Source organism: Lissotriton vulgaris, chromosome 6, assembly GCF_964263255.1.
Source record: "Lissotriton vulgaris chromosome 6, aLisVul1.2, whole genome shotgun sequence".
Lineage (NCBI taxonomy): Eukaryota > Metazoa > Chordata > Amphibia > Caudata > Salamandridae > Lissotriton > Lissotriton vulgaris.
The window spans coordinates 1,850,242,797-1,850,260,311 of record NC_141694.1 but is presented as its reverse complement, the minus strand read 5'-3'; the positions used below and the strand labels follow the sequence as shown (position 1 = coordinate 1,850,260,311).

The 17,515-nt window shown below is 44.5% G+C and overlaps 1 protein-coding gene across 2 annotated transcripts in view; it reads right to left on the bottom strand.

The window, feature by feature from the left end:
• SNX17 (sorting nexin 17) overlaps positions 1–17,515 on the bottom strand; it is a 214,892-nt gene that overhangs the window by 101,116 nt on the left and 96,261 nt on the right. For both annotated transcript variants that reach the window (XM_086928164.1, XM_086928165.1), the window contains exons 2-4: positions 11,631–11,705; positions 11,033–11,150; positions 1,710–1,774 (exon numbers count right to left, since the gene is read on the bottom strand). In XM_086928164.1, the coding sequence (XP_086784290.1) occupies positions 1,710–1,774; positions 11,033–11,150; positions 11,631–11,705 (258 nt within the window). The remainder of the gene's footprint in view (positions 1–1,709; positions 1,775–11,032; positions 11,151–11,630; positions 11,706–17,515) is intronic.

Sequence of the window (17,515 nt, the reverse complement as noted above, 5' to 3'; positions counted from 1 at the left end):
ACATAAGGCAAAGTGTAGAATTCACATGTCATTCATACTGGTAGGCATTTTTAAAAAGTGCCCGGTCTGGAAAAGCACAAACCCAGGATTCAGAAAATAACACAGTGATTAGCATTGACTTTAACAATAAAAATGTATTTCCACCCAAATAAACCTTTTTAGCAGTATCAGGATAATGAAAGACCGGGAAAAAACATGTTACTAACTTGAACCTTACAGTTTGCAAGCAGCTCTTTGATGACAGTTTATAGGTCTATTTGCTAGATTACGACTGTCACTTATGAACTGCAGAGTAACAAAAGAATCCCTGTGACAAAAGCAGTAACCCACTGACCTATGCAAATAAAATACTGTTTCTTAAAATTCATGGTACACTTCCTTGCAGTAGGCATATTAACCCTCTGAGCAACATTGGATAAATCAAAGCTGCCACCAGACAAAACTCTCATCTCTCTCCAGCAGGGACATTAATCACTGGCGTCATCTTGACACGTTTATTGTTCTTTGAAAACTGCTAATTAAACAAGATACTTTGCAGTGCTTTTTAAACTGCTGCCTGCGGACCCCCTGGAAATGTGTCAGGGACCCCTGGGGGTCCGCGGACCACAGTTTGGGAAACAGTTCAGTGTAGGCAACAAAGTGCAAATCCCATAGTACAGCCGGCCATTTCAGGTGGAGGGCAATCAAGTCACTAGAACAAAGAAAGCATAAAATGGCATCCAGATCTTTACTGCTTTGAAAGTCATTTAGCGGGTCTACACATTGCTAGGTAAGGTCATTCATTTAGTATGCTCATCCCAGAAGAAGATTTCCAGAGACCAAAACACTGTAAAAGGCTAAGAAAATAGCAAAGAAACAAAGATAGAAAGTATGAAAAAACAATAAAGCGGACATTCAAGTATATGAAAAGTTACCAGGTAGATCACCATCAAGAACATGGTGTGAATAGGGGCGAGTACAATTAAATATTACAATCACCAGTCTTACCAAGAGATTTAAATATTTAAACAGATAAATAAATGCATATGCAAGAGAGAAAGCAGCAGAGAAGGAATACGATGGCAATTCTAAAATTAGGTGTTTTTAGAGAATGCGTGCTCCTACAAATCCAATGATATGAGACGGTGGTGGATCTGAGATTTCAAACAATAGTAAGAAAAGATTTGTACAGAAACTTCCAGGTGACATAATGAGAATAAAAATAATAAAAACTGAATACAAAAAAGACCAAGACAGGCACAACACAGTAATATTTCAGCCTTTGAAAAGGGGAATGCTGAATTCCGAATACCTTGCAAAGTCCTGATATTGGGAGTAAAAAAAGGGGGGAGATGGGGGGGGGGGGGACTGCAGCGGTGTGAAAGTTTTCAAAGTGCTCCCAAAATCAAGCATTTCACATGAATCAAATCCAGCAGTCGAACAAGGCACCTGTGGCACGAGGAAGACAAACCAGTGTACTCTTTCAGCTGTATAATGAAGAATCGTTGGGAGAGGAGATTGGGCCTTGCAAGGTGAAATACTATTGCACACACCACAAACAGTAGCAGTTAGCACATGACAAGAAGGCATGCACATAACACAGCCAGCCACATGTCAGAAAGCTGGAACAGACAGACAGTCATCAGGTGAAAGAGCGTGGAATAAAGTGATAAGAGAATGCAGAGGGAAGCTTTCAAATGAAGAAGGTATCAATGTCAGGAGGTACTTACCTGTTGGGCTTTTCGCAGGAAGCTGTTGAAGGTCTCACTGACTCCTAACAATGGCTCCTGGCGCACTGGGGAAGAAGACCAAACAAATTCTGTCAAGCACAGTCCCCCACAGAGCACACCTAAAAGAACAGAGTGCTAGATCTGGTCGCACATGTTCAGGACTAGTGCTATCCGGCTAAGAAGCATTAGCTGCAGCAAAGGCGTAAACCATCTCTCAGGTGGACATTAGAACTGACAAACCGAATACAAGAAAGCTTGTGTGCACCACAACCAGGAAGCCCAGTCACAAAATGAACAACGTACTGAAAAGATTATTTAACACTTTACAACTGACCTATACAAATGTACTCTGGTGTGAGCTGTAATAGAGTCCACTGAAATTACGGCCACAATCAATAACAAGAGAAGCACAAAGAACAAGTTACTTGCCTTCGATAACGCGGTTTCTGGCAGATATTCAATCTAACCACAGACTCCTCAACTTTAGAGTATTCCCCAGGCACCAGATTGCATCCAGAGGTTTTCCCAGCAGTGCTCCAGCGCACCACTAGGTAGTGTAGTGTAGCTTCGTCATGGCCTCATCCCACAACGGAAGTGACAAAACAGAACAGGATACAAGTACCACCTCTGCATGGGGAAGTCAGTTTCTTGCGGACATTCTACCAGCCCTTGGGTGTGAAGCACAAAAACAATCGGTGTAGTAGTGTGAAGCTCTCTAATTTGGGACCTTTTCAGATGACAATAGAAGGCTGCTCAACAGAACGGGGAGATGGGAGGACAGTGAGGAATCTGCGGTCATCGTATCCACCAGAAAGAGCGCTACCAAAGGTAACATGTTCTTCTGATCGATGCTTCTGACCACAGATTCCTGGTCTTCCAAAGGTGGAAGGACTGTCGATTGGGCTCATACCAAAAAGGTCTGATGGGAGAAATGCCCTTCCCATCGGACTTGTAGTGCTTTGTGAACGTGTGCACCTATGCCACAGTCTGGCAGATGTCTAGAACAGGCACCCTGCATGCAAACGGGGTGGTATAAGTACCCCTGGCCTTGGTCGAATGAGCTCCTATGCCGTCAAGGGTGCTACTTGTCCGGCGCGCAGCAGGCCTTAATGCAGAGGACTATCCACCATGACAGAGTCCTTTTCTTCATCACATTGCCTTTCTTTGCTCCAGGGAATCCATCAAAGAGCTGATCCTCCTCCTGATTGTTTTTGATGCGATCAATATGAAAGCTCAGTGCTCTCTTGGGATCCAGACGGAGTCTCTCCTCCTCTTTCAAAGCATGAGATCGATCAAAAAATTTTGGATAGGTGATGGATTGCCCAAAGTGAAACAGAGTCAAAACATTCGGCAAGAAGGCCGCCCAGGTCATTAACACCAACTTATTGAGGGAAACGATGGTGTAGTGCAGTTGCACAGATAGAGATGAGCATTCACTCACACTACAAGCTGCAGTAAGAAAGGCTGTTTTGAAAGTGAGAAGGTGCAGCTATGAGCTGTGCATGGGTTAAATGGTGGAATACCTAAGAAAAGTCTGAAACAAACAGATCCAACTATGGAATCACAATTTGGGAGGGAACATGTTGAAACTTTAATAAAGCACATCACAACAGGTGATTTAAATAAGGACGACTGGTCAAGCAAATGCAAAAATAACCTTTAAGTGCATTCGCTGCAAGACCTTGCTGGGCCAAGGACAAAACAAACCATTATACATTTGACAGTTTGGCTTGTGTTTGTTTGTTGTGAACTCAACCACAGGCAACACTTTTTTCCCCAGTGTCCAGTATAGATGGACTTTGTATAATGTCTGGATGCAAGAACGACACACACAACCTCCAGTGACAGATCGAACGCATTCAACGGTCACCACCAAATCTCTACGCATGGCTGTGCATATTCTAAACCGCTGGTGTGACAGAAGATCCTCCTGCAGAGGTAGCCTGATCGGAGGGTAAATGCTCACGCACATCTTTCCAGGTAACACACTCCTGTCGCAACCCAGAGGCATTAAGGTATCTTAGGCCCAGTCGTTCCTGATGATCTTTAGAACTCGAGGCAGAACAGACAGTGGCGGAGTAGAGTTACGAGCTCTACTCTAGTCTGAATAAGTTTCCTAGAGAGAATTCTTGGAAACTCCAACACACATAAGTGTTGACACTGTGTTTGAAGGTGGCAAAAAGATCCAGCCAGGGCTCTCACCATTGTTAGATGTCCGGTACCACCTCAGTTGCAACCGCGATTCGTGATCCACCAGGCAAAGTGGACACGCAGGATGCAACAGACCCAGGAGTGTCAGCTGCTCTCACCGATATCAAAGGAGGCTAAAACATCTGGATCATAGCCCTAATGTCCTGGACTTGTTGCACTGGAGGAAAGGCCATGATATGTACCATATCCAGACCAGCTCCTATAAAAGGAAGCCTCTGCATAGGAGTTGGGTGTGATTTTGGCTCATTGCCCAAGAACTCAGACTCAGCGGTTTGCAGTTGTCTGGAGGTGATCTACCACTGACTGTGGAGAACCAAGCCAGTCGCCAAGGGATGGAAAATCTGGTATCCTAAACATCCAAAGTTGGTCAGCAACCACTGACATCACTTCTGTGAACACCTGAAGGGTGCTGTTAACACCGAAGGAGAGGAAGGCAAATTGAAAATGCACCTGGTTAAATTGCATTTAACTTCTGTGGGACTGCAAGATGGCAACGAGAAAGTACCCATCCTGCAGATCCAAGGCGATCATGAAGTCACCCGAATCCAGGGCAGAGAGAATATGGGCCAAGAGAGCTTTTTGAATTTTGTCCTTCCAGAAAAAGCCATTTAGAGGGCGAAGATACAAAATAGGATGAATGCCTCCATTCTTCTTTGGCACAAGAAAATAGCGGGATCAGCAACCCATCTCTGCTTCAGAGGGCTGCACCCTCTCAATGGCACCTATGGGCAACAGAACTGGCATCTTATGCAACAACATAAATAGGTGCTCCTTCGAAAGCCACTCTGATGTAGGGGAGACTTGGGGTGGTCTGAAAGGAATGGTGGGGCACAGACTTGCTGGACCATCTGGAGACTCCATCTCTCGAAAATCACAACCCCCCCCCCCCCACTATGGACGAAAATGTCTCATCCTGCCTCCCACAGGGTATCTGTGAGCTGCTGAGGGTAAGAAAGTCGGTCGGAGACTGTTGCAGCAGGGGCTGAGTGAAAATGTGTAACTGGTAACCTGCCTGATGTCTGCTTAATCCCAATCCTTGGCGAGCCTTGCAAAACGTATACAGTAGTTTAGAAACTCACTCTGTTTTCTTTAAAGGGCTCAAGGGCAGACCCTGCCTTTTTGCCAAAGAGGAAGGACCCATCAAAAGGAAGATCCAAAAGAGATCTGAACAACCCCAGAAAAGCCAGTAGATCACATCCACATATGTGGGGAAGCACCACACCTTGCCCCAAGCAGTCAGTCATATCCAGGCCAGCCCTAAAGACTAACTTCGCTGCATCCGCACCATCTTGATTCGTATGAGCTAATGAGGTCCAAAATCTTTCTGGGAGCTCCAGCCAAATCTCGCTAGCCATATCCCAAATGGTGTGCTTACAGCGTTCTAATAGGCAGACAGCATCAACAGATCTCTCAACGCCAAGTTGAAGGAGGAAATAAATCTGCTTTCCGAACGCCTCAATCCTTTTAGATTCCCTGTTCAAAGGGGTTGTAGGAAATGCATTAGGGTTAACTTTAAGGGTGGATACTTGGACCACCAAACTCTCAGAAGTCTGATTCTGAATAATAAAGTCCAGATCGCCCAGCGGCAGTTTATGATGCCTGACAACCTGTCTGTTTACCGGTGGGCAAGAGCAGGGCTTCACCCTAGCAAGTGTGTCAAACAGGGCTGCATTAAATGGAATTAATGGCTCACATGAGACCATGCAAACCTCTGTAAGGACATCTGACTTGGCTCCCACTGTAGGTGCCTGTCGGTCCAGGATCTCAGCTGCACATCTAATATTCACAGCCAAGGATGCATTCCCCTTCGTAGCAGGCCCAAGTGGAACTACAAAGGTGAGGAAGCATGTGAGGAAGGCCTCGTGGGAGAGGGAGAGCTTTCTCAGAATCAGAGCATGGTAAGAATGAGCTAGGGAGGATTCTAGGCGATGATCTGAGCCAGGGCTGAAGCAGGTTCTGCTCAAGGTCCGACATCGGAATTGGTAGGAGCTCGACCTTTGGGAGCAGAGGGACCAGCATTGGTGGAGAAGTGACGGACGCAGATCTTGGAGTTGAAATGGAAGTAGATATCAGGGTTGGGTTTGAGGGCACAGATGGTGCCAAGGACAGATCAGCAGGTAGTAACCAGACTAGAGGCCCCTGCGGCCTAAGGAGCACCAGAGAGCCGGAAGAGTGCCAAAACTACCCAACATGGCAACCTTAGCAGCCTCACCTGCAACGGTGTTGCCAATGGCCAGGGAAATTCGAGGCGCAATGGCAAAAGAGGCCTTGGCTCTAGGATCAGGTATCAGCTGGCACACCTTGATGTTGTCTCAACTTGTCTTTGGACAGTGTGGCAGGATGTGGTTGAGTCAACGACTTCTTAATTTTTTTCTTAGATTTAAACTTACTAGATGACTGACATACAAAGAGAACATTTTGCAGGAGTGTCGCTGAGAGTGGAAACGAGTCTACACCCTCAATTTGGAGCGGCACTTACACAAGGTCCCCCAGCCTACTTTCGGTGTTCTGGAATTTACAGCTTTGCTTCACAGTCCAGATCACCTTCTTCGCACAACTTTGAGTCATGTCCTGAGCAAAAAACACTAGAGGCAGACTTTAGAGCAGATATGTCCCAGACATCTGCTTCTGAAAATCACAGCACAGTCTGAACCCTGTTGTCTTTTGTGGGGACTTTGTTCCCATAAACACTGGAAATAATTTTGAAAGCAAAAGTGAACTAACAAAAGAGAGAGGAGCTCTTATCTATGTACGAAGGTGTGGAAAGAAAGGAAAAGACATCCACGAACATGGGTGGCGTCGATGCCCAGTTCCGCTATGTCAATTCCAGGAAGCAACGAGGCCAACACAAAGCCGCATGAAGCTGCCTAGTGGCATGCAGTAGCACTGCTGTGAAAACATTCGGATCCAGTCTGCCGGATGGGGAAAACTTTAAAGGTGAGGAACCTGCAGTTAGAAGTACCCATCAAAAGAACCAATTCATAGGAAGAGAAATGTCAACCACGCTGGGGAAAGGGCAAAGCAACATGGCTGATTCAATGCATAATGAACATATGAAGTCTCCTTGGTACCACCTGCTTGAACAGATGCATGGAGGAAAAGCTGGAACCCTGATGAAGTTATTCGGGATTCGGGATGAAGGGAAAGTGCTTCAGACCTTCAATACGGGTTTAGGGCAGGCCTGAGCACCGTGGACCAAGTCCTGAATTTAACCCTACTGGCCGCAAAATATACAACTGTTAAAAAAACTAGTCTCCACTTGGTCTACGTTGACCTTACGGCAGCGTTTGACTGTGTGGAACATACAAAACTTTGGCTAATAATGCTGGAAATGGGGACCCTGCAATAGTGGATTTTTTACGTGAGTTATATTCTGATGCCACAGGCAAGGTAAGATACGGGCTGGAAGGACAACTTACAGATAGCTTCCCAATACAGAAGGGGGTCAGGCAGGGGTGCGTACTGGCCCCCTTCTTATTCACTCTGTACACTAATGGACTAGAGGCAGCAATGCTGCAGGGTACAAAAGACTTTCCAACAGCTGGACGGCGACCAATCCCAGCATTGCTATACGCCGACGATGCGGTGATTCTTGCCCGAACTCCAATACAGTTACAAAGAGCTGTAAACAACTACTGCACCTTCATGACTAATCTTAACCTGAAAGTTAACATAAAGAAAACTTTTGTGATGCATGTCGGCAGTAGAGGGAAAAGGATGAAAACAATCTTCGTGGACAACTTACCACTTGAAACAACAAAAACCTATTCATATCTTGGTATCACCATCGACGAGGAGTTCAAATGGAAAGATGCAATTAACTCCCGCAAGCTATCGCTCATACGAACAGTCGGCGCTCTAAAAGCCATCTCTCTTCGCCTAGGGAAAAAAACCCTGGTAGAGATGTTAAAGATCTACAATGCAAAATGCATTACCACGGCCATCTTTGGAGCAGGAGTTTGGGGAACGGCAAACGTCGAACAAATCCAAAAAAATCGAAAACACCTTCCTCAAATTTTTACTAGCAGTCCCTAAGAGCACGACCACCTTCGGATGCCACCTAGAACTTGGACTCGAACATATCTCCGATCTTATCAAGATCCAACCCATAATGCTATGGCGCAGAATATGGGCAACGGACGAATGCACACTCACAAGAGCAATTATAGAGGACTGCATGAACCTAGAGCATATGGAAAAGATAAAGTGGCTACACTACGTAAAAACCTTCCTTACAGATATCGGCCTTCTGAGGTTTTTCAATGACCCACAGTCAGTAACAGACATAGCAAAAAAAGAACTAAAAAAGATATGTCTGTCTCACTTAAACCAACTAAGACTGATGACAGAAATAGGCAAATCGTCAGTACAACATTGCCTCATGATACAAACTGTCCCATCCATACAACCATATCTACAGGAAGACCTGACTCATTTCGAAAAGTTACTGCTTACTCGTTTCAGGCTCAATCTTTTCCACATCATGGTTTCATTCCCCACTCAGAACAACTGGACACATATTACAACAGCGTGCCCCTGCGACTCTAATTCTTCCCAGTCCACAATCCATGTTCTTTTCTTTTGTACCTTTTATACTCCATTCCGTAAGAGATGGATTTTACCAATCTTAAAAGCAATGAAGGTCAGAAGGTGCCGCCCAGCATTTCTGGCATTGCAGTTCTTGGATAATCCCCTAGTGTCAAGATCCGTGGCACACTACCTTAGAATGTGCCTCAAACACCGTACGAACTTATGAGCAATCTGAGAACCTGTCTTAACATAGTCTCTAGTAAATGTATTGTACAGTATTTAGAGATCTTAATTTTAAACATATCATGAATTTTTAACGTCTTTTTAATTGGTGTTTTTACTGTGTAAATTTGTACTTTTGTGGCTTTCATACTGAAAACCGAATAAAGTTAATTTGATTTGAAGTGCTTGAGTAATGTATGGAAAACACCTTCGACAGTCATTTTTGTGTAGGAGAAATGGTGAGAGTAAAGCAAGGTAAGAAGGGTTTATACAGGTTTTCAGGATTGATTGCGGTTAAGAGAGTGGACAGATATTCTATTAAACTGTCTGAAGGAAATTTATGGAAGAAAGGTAAGATGGTAAACGTATATGACGACTTGAAATCTGTCGCTATTAGAATTCCATGAGAGCCACCGGTTTATGTTTCTTTTAACTGCGTTTGTTTATTCTATTTCATAGTTACTACCATTTGCAATCTCTATGCATCTAGTCCCATTTTCAGAATCTTTGTAACTATGAAACAGTTGACTTCTACAGCACTCCGATACCCTTGGGTCATGTTTGTGCTTTAGAAAACTCTTTAAATACACTCGACTCACAGGAGAGTTGCAAGGCAGAAGGGTTGGTGAATGTCAAGAGAGATTCGCTTATCCAAATAGGAGGATGACTATCTTACCTCATAGGTGTTCCTTTTTTGCTCTGCCCTATTTGCTCCAATAGTTCACTGAAGTGAGGTGATTGTTAATGTGCTATTTGATGCAGTATTAATGTTGTGCCAATGTTTTATCTATCACATGTAAATAATTGTCAAACTAATTAAGTGAGGTTATCTTATTTTTATTTTTTTTAGTTTATTTCGGTTTTATATAGCGCGAACGTGACCATTTAGGGTGTCAGAGCGCTTAAAAGAGATAAGCGCTCCCAAGTCGACCAATAGCAAGCAACATAAACGTACGCATGCAGATAAAATAAAACAGTATTATGCACTTTGTGTAATTCATTATTCTGTCTCTTAATATATTAAAGGAAGGAGATTTGTAGTTTTACAACATTTGCCAAGGTATTTGAAGAAGGAGTCTGCCCGCTTTCTCTTTAGAGCAGCTGCTGGCAGTTCCGTGTGAGTTAAGACATATGCTCCGAATCTGAATAAAGTTCATATAAAGCTATTCTTTAATGTATGAATACTTTAGTCAGCAAGAGCAGGGATTCGTGCCACTTTTGCTTTTTCTAGAACATTCAACCTTTGGAGCGCAGAATAGATGCAACTGATCCGGAGCTGCATATTAACTTTAATGCTCCCTGTGGAATATCCCAAGAGTAAACTTTACTGCAAATAGTTGAGTATAAATGGTATAGTTGGATATAAATACAGAGCGCGCTATAAACAGTACACGTAGCCCGAAGCATTGGAACCATCTGGATCATCCTCTCCGGGCTTCCCACTTCCCCTCGGCCTCTCAACCCTTTCTATACACACGGATTGTGAAGGAGACTTTGGCCATCTAACCTTCTTGGATATTCAGGGTTCTGAGCCAGGGCTTCACAATAAACAGACATGTAGGAACAGGAAAAGGGCACCTCAAAGTCTGGCTCATGCTATCCAACTCTCCACTGGATTCCTTCTAAAGATTATCCCAATGTAATGCCTCTGCTATGCTTCATGAAGCATTCACAACAAAGCTCATGTTACATTAACAATATGCTGTATCTGAAAACATACAAGTTCTTTGACGTCTGTTTGAAAATAGTTACTAACCGCTCTTTGGACCATATATATGTTCTGGAATGGGTATATTCTGCCACTCCACAGTATGGAATGGTAAATTGCCTTGGGAACACAACTATTTCAATTCAGAAAGGCTATTGGGAGTGGGGTGGGATTAAAGAAACAATCTTAACCGCTGCTTGATCTCCATAATGATTTCTCTGCAAGATCTCTGTTGTTGAACACTCATGGCCTTCGATTTAACCACAAATCCAGACCTATCAAAATCATTCTGTTGCTCTATGACATGCCTGAAACAGCAGTATCTGCAGCCCTATGTTACCCAAAGTCAACTTCAGCAATAATGTCAACCCACAAACCATGCATAACAAAATCATCAACATGGCACCTTGGATAGAATTTGCTTCTCTTACTCCAATCCTACCAGGTTTGGCAGCAATGGTGGGATTGGTCAATTCTGTACTCGTGCCCATTATGAAGAAACTCAGTAAATGTTGAGGTTACTGCAGTACCTACTTTGGTGTTTATTTAAAATGGAGAGAGCTAATCCAGTCTGCACAGCGTGCAAAACCCAGAAAGTCCCACACTTGCCCAAAGGTTTAAAAAGCACCAAGTACAAAACAAAAACCCTCACCCGCCTGCATGTACTTCTCCAGCTGCTCTCTCCTCTGTTCCACCTCAGCAGGAGTAAGTGTAAAGATCTTCTTGGGAGGGAACGCTGGCACCACATTGTGGCCATACTCTTTTCTTAGCTATGAAAATCAAAGTAGAAGCAAGTTAACAGGGGCGAAGAATTCTCAAAGTCAAAATCATCTAAGCTTTCACTAAATAAAGAAACAATAATGGCACACACTAACCTTGCACCAAAAACTAAAAGTATTCTGTGGAGTCTCAACATCAATGTACCACCACATCACACAACCACCTAGGATCAGAGACCTCAGGCAAGTCACAAACAGAACAACAAAGCACATGAGCCAAGGAGATGACACGAGGTGATGGCAAGCCAAACATGTTTCTGGTAGGTCAGGGACAGATGAATCCAAAGACATGAAGGTGGAAAATACAGAGGCGGGAAGGGTCACCACAAATGTCAACACTGAGGCAGGATAGAGCAGTCAAGGAATAGAAAGAAGACGCACTTCAAAGACCAGCTCATGAAGCAAGGTTTAAAGACTCAAAGAAAGAAAAGGGGACCAAGCTGCATACTGAGGCCACATGATATACTTTACCTGCTCATGCAGACCCAGAAGCTGACTGTATCGGACGCGGCAGTGCAAGACACCATTCACGTGGATGTTATAAGCCTAAGCAAGAGAAAGAATAAGGTTAAGAAACTCACCCAATAATCCTAATTACCAACAATCTATGCTCAAGCAACAGTGTATATTCAGAGGCTAAGACTCATGCCAAAAAAACAAGGTTACTGACCCAGTAACTAATGCATTACAGCGCCGAAGCGCAGGACTTTCATAAGTTTGGAAAGCTCCACTGAACAGGACTTGCTTTGGGGCCTGTCAGTTTGACAGATCCAAGCTGTACATTCTAAGGGGCTATTTAAAAAAGAAGTAGAGTGGGAGGAGTCATGAATGTCTGCCTGCGCAATATCAAAATGTGGAACTTTTGCTGTTTCTATTTTAACAATCTTACACCAGGTACAATTTGTTTAGTGAGGATGAACAGGTAGATCTTTTACGTTGCACAAATGATTATCTACTCAAGATTCTATAAATGTCTATTTTCATCTGTTATCAGGTGAACACTGTGTTCTTCCTTAGAGTTATTTTATTATTGACAAAAATAATTAAAAGATAAGAAACAAAAAAGAATCAGCATCACCTAGGTCAACCTAACGCTCAGAAAGCGGTGAAGCTTGCCGCATCAAGATAAAGATTAAGGTATTTTAGGTTGAGCCTAGGTTGCAAAAGACTTATTGTCCGCTTCCCAAGATCTGACAGTGGGCTTAAAGGCCATCCATTGCTTACCACTGGTTAGCTGTTTTGTCCCTCATTTACTTGCTTCTTATTTAGTGCATTGCCATAATCTATGCGATTTATGATTAGGCCTTGGATTAGGGGTATGCAGGACGGAAGGGGGATCCACTTAAAAAAAAAATTAAGACTGCGCATCAGACCGAAACTGGTGTATACTACTTTATTAACGTGATCAGACATGGACAGCTTGTTGTCAAAAGTAACCCCCAAGTTCTGGGCTGTGGTCTTGGGAGGGGCAAGGGCCCAATGCCGGTGGCCACAATTCCTCTGTCCAGTGTTTGTAAGCATTTCCAAAGAGCATTATCTCAGTCTTTCCGGCGTTGAGCATCAAATAGTTATTGGTCATTCAGTCCTTTATGGAAATCATGCAAAGTTGGAATCTTAGTTTGGTGTCCTTGGGGTCTGGGCCAAGGGTGATTAGTAGCTGTGTATCGTCAGCATAGGACACGGTTTCGAAACTGTGTGCTCTAATTACCTTAGCCAGTGGTGCGAAGTATAGATTAAAAAGTGTGGGGCTCAGTATTGAACCCTGGGGGACACCCTTGTCGTTTTCCAGGTATGCTGAGGAAAAGGACCCTATTCGGACCTTTGATCGCCTTCCGGTCAGATAGTTTTTGAACCAGAGTAGGGCTGAGCCTTCGACACCAACCTCAGCTAGGCGTTCTAAGAGAATACCATGTGAGATGGTGTTAAAGGCAGCTGATGGGTCGAGCAAGATCAGGGTGGCGGATTGTCTTGCGTTGAGGGTCAGCCTAATGTAGTCCACGATCTCGAGTAAGGCAGTTTCGGTGCTATGAAACGCTCTGAATCCTGATTGGGAAGGGTCTAGCAGCTTGTCATCTTCTAGGTGTTTGCATAGTTGTTTATTTATTGGGGATTCCATGACATTACCAAACAGTGGCAAGAGGGAGATCGGGCAATAGATTAGGAGCTGTTTTGGATCAGCGTTTTCATTTTTAAGATTGGTCTGATTATGGCCTTTTTCCAGTGGGCGGGAACGGTAGCGTGGGACAATGATAGGTTAAGGGTTTTAGTCAAGTCAGAGATAAGAGCTGGCGCAATTTTAGATTTTATTAATTGTGATGGCTACTTCCTCCTCTGCAAATGTATGGAATTCTTTAAGGACAGTGGAGGAGGGGGGGGGGGGGAGGATTCATTGGAAGTCTACTCGGGCCGTTTGTTGGTAAGGTAGTGTTAGTAGGAAGGGGGAAGAATTTATGGATGTCATTGATTTTGTCATTAAAAAAGGATGAGAGAGCGTTGACCCATTCTTGGGACTCAGTAAGTGGGGGTTGGCAAGCTGGGGGATTTGTAAATTCTTTGACTATTTTAAATAACCCTCTGTGTGAGTTTGCTGCCCGGCTTATTCTGTTCCCTAGGTAAACTTTGTTCGCTGCTGCTATCTCGTTCATATAAAGTAGGTGTGCTGCCTTATATTGATGTATTGGTTTACATAGAAAGGGGTGACACTGTGTCCCTCAGAACCTGGGTAAGCGTGGTTAAATACAAAGGTGGTTCTGTTGGGTAATGACAATCACTTTGACAAAGGCTTAGTGCGCTCAATACACATTGAAAGAATCTCTCTGAAAACAATGAGCTATAAAGAAATTCTTTATATTTATAAAGAAGCAAACACGTTACATCAGAATTAATTCATTCAATTATGCCAATGGTTTCTGTAAATGGTAAGACCGTTAAGAACACGTGTGAAGAATGTGACTGTTGGTGAACAAAGTGCTCAGTGCATTAAATACAGTGACACATATATACAAATTATACACAAGGAATTGGGATGGCCAGAGTGTTAAATTGATCTCCAAGGAGACAGGGGGTACATGTACATGCTCCTGGAGTATCTGGACCAGTGGTAAGCGTCGACGTTTCGACCCTGATGCGCCCCAGTTGGTGGTCGCGGCGGGTCTTTCTCAAGACAGGGGAGGGGACAGTATGGGGATCAGGAGGAGGAATCTCAGCCTGGTGGGTAGCCAAAAGGTCAAACCCCGTGTTAGTGTAAGCAGTCAATACGGAGAAGCCCGGTATGACGATCCGCCCGTATTTGATATTCGTGCTGAGTGCGGATCCTTGGCTGAGGCGTTTAAGAACACGGCAGCCTTAGCGCACTAAGCCTTTGTCAAAGTGATTGTCATTATATTGATGTATGTCAGTTAGATTTTTTGTTTTTCGCCATTTGCATTCGGCTGACCTGGCGGCGAGTTTGGTTGATTTTAGATTAGGGGTGAAAAATGGGGAAAGTTTATTAGGACATCTGGTTGCCTTCTTCTGGGCGATAGTGTCTAAGGCAGGGGCGATAGTGTCCAAGGCAGAGGTGATGGCGCGTTCTAAGTTGGTTGCTGCCTTGTTAGGGTGGGTGAGCTGAGTGATATGGGGGGGGGGGGGGGGGGGGGACAAGTAAGTGGAAAAGGAATCCAAGTTGATTTTATTCCAGGATCTGCTCATTTTCACTTCTTTTCTGGAATGGGGATGGGGACGGGGATGGGTAGGGTTTACAAAAATACTGAACTTGATTACGTGGTGGTCTGACCATAAAACAGGGAGCAGCTGGTTGACCAGAACTTTTGGTGAATTCGTGAACAAGAGGTCTAGGGAGTGGCCGACTATATGTGTGGGGTCAGTCTCCAACATTCTTTGCCCTAGTGCGTAAAGGCTGGTGAAAAGATAGTTGGTATGGAGGTCTTATGTTAGCTCAGCTTGATAATTGAAGTCCCCTCGTAGGAGGAAGTTACCGCATGCCAGGACAAGTGGAGCTATGATCTCCATGAGCTTGGTGACAAAATTTGCTTTATTGCCGGGGGGCCTGTAGAGGAGGGTGCCTTTCCATGACTCCTTATGCACGGCATCTTGATGCTGTAATGCACCACCAGAAAACTGGCAAAGTCAATGGATACAAAGGGCAAGACCTATTGGCTTAGCCAAAGCGGGTTTTCTTTTTAACTAGATTTTTTGTTTGTGCACAATCGGTTGTGATTTAAAACCAAATAACACACATACACCATTTAAAGCAATTGTCAAAGGCTGAACCTTGACAAACTTCCTCAGGCAGCACACCGCTGCATGGTCCTATGAACTGGATTTCATATCTGCTGCCACATTCCACAATTGTCACAGCTATCGTGATATGACCACACCCTGCCTAAAGAAGTCCAATGCTTATAGTTTGGCGCCTAGCAAGTGTGCATTAAACTGCAAATGCAAAAAGAGTGCCCACTGGAATGCATCAAGACTCGAGAGCCGATAATCAGAGCTGGGTAAACTAATTTGCATCATGGGCTGGAATCCGGTCCCACTCCATAGAGCCATGGATGTAGATTTACCAACTCCCTCACTCACAGCACCTGTCCCCTGAGCTCTGTCAGGATGCAGGCCCTCGATCCACACCTGTTCACATGGCTTTATGCAGCCTCCTCCACACTGCTCATGTCTAGACCCTCTTCACCACGCTCCTGGCACCAAAACTTTCTAGAATGCCACCCCTACCAGCACCTGGAGCCACAGTAGCAGCCCATGCTCAGGTTTGGTGGACCGGTCTCTTTCGGCCACTGTGGTACTTGCCCTGCTGCTCTTTGGCTGTATGGGACAGTCAATGAGGAGTAGAAGAGATCTCACCAGTCTGGTACCGAAGTTGGGCAAACATCATCTGAAATTATAATTATTCAACAGTTGCACCATCGGGAGAGACAGGTATGCTCTGACTAGGGGTGGCCGTGCTATTTGGACTGTGGCTGTATCTGGTTAACGCATACTGCACAATGAGATGCAGATTGGCCTTGCAGTCTCTTTTGCATGCCAGGAGTGGCTTTTCATAAGCAGGATTTACAGCAATGCAATGTGTATAGAGGCGTTTCTTATGATCCTGCTTTGGGGGCAGCTATGATTGAAGCGCAGAGTGCTGGGAAGAGGAAGGATATGATGGATCTGAAGATCACGTTGAACCAACACATCACATGGACACACACAACCTTCCTTCCCACTCAGGAACATTTCCAAGCCCGCCTTCAAAGACCTCATACTGCTACAGCTTAAGCAGTTACTGGTCTTTCTTCAAGCAATCCCATTTACCTATTGCCTTATCACTTCTCCTTGTGGAAGTGTATATGCATTGCAGGCCTGTCCATTAAGAGTAAGCAAAGTGCAACGTTTTTCCCTAGATTTGCATTCGTTGGCAGACAATGGGTCAATGCAACCTGCAGGTTAAACGTGTGTGCAGATAATAAGTTGTAGGGTTGTCTCTGAAGTGTATTGCAGTGGGGGTGCAGGTCAGTAGACCTGCCGCCAAACCTGTGTCAAAGTCTGTGGGCTGTGAATCTCCGTGCACCTCATGCTGGACTGGGGATTGCTATACTTTCCTAGGTGCTAGTGGAGTGTGGAGCCACAAATGGGTGTATGGGGACAGATGAATTTACACTGATTCCAAGGTAAGGCTGCTGGCAGGTCCACGCCCCAGCCCAAGATCTGTTTTGAATACGAGACAGGTGTTCAAGTCCCTGAGAAGTTATGCACAGGTTCATGACTTTAACACAATCAGGGTGCTATGACCAAGAGAAAATTGAAACGCCTCTAAAGTTGCAATATTTTTCCTGCAAGACATTCATAACTAGTGGCATTCGAGGTTACTATGTAATCGCAGCAAAATTCATTCCACGTGCACCGAGTCAATAGTTTCTTTATTAAAAATGAAGACTAAACTCTGCCCTTCCAGAATTTAGCTGCACAGGTGGATGCTTGAAGCGGGCGCTAATCAAACACAGACCAACATTTCTACACACTCTGAGTTTAACTCCAAGTAGCTGAAAAGGATACGGAGCTCATTGTATGCAGCACAGAAAAACGTTCTACTAACCGTCCCTGTCTGGATGTACATCATGGTTGGGATGCAAGACCTACGCTTAGGAAGAGAGGCCTTAGCTGCTGATGCTCTGTGACCACAGACATGGCAGGGCCACTCTTGCAGGGGCTCCTCTAACTGGGTGGGTGTTGGCCTATGTTCATAGTGTGGCCAGACCAGTTTATGCCAACAGCATTGCCATAACTACTGCTGGTCTCACCTCCAACACCTGCTCCCAGGACTGCGTGTGTGGCATAGCAGAAGGGACGGTAGCACTACA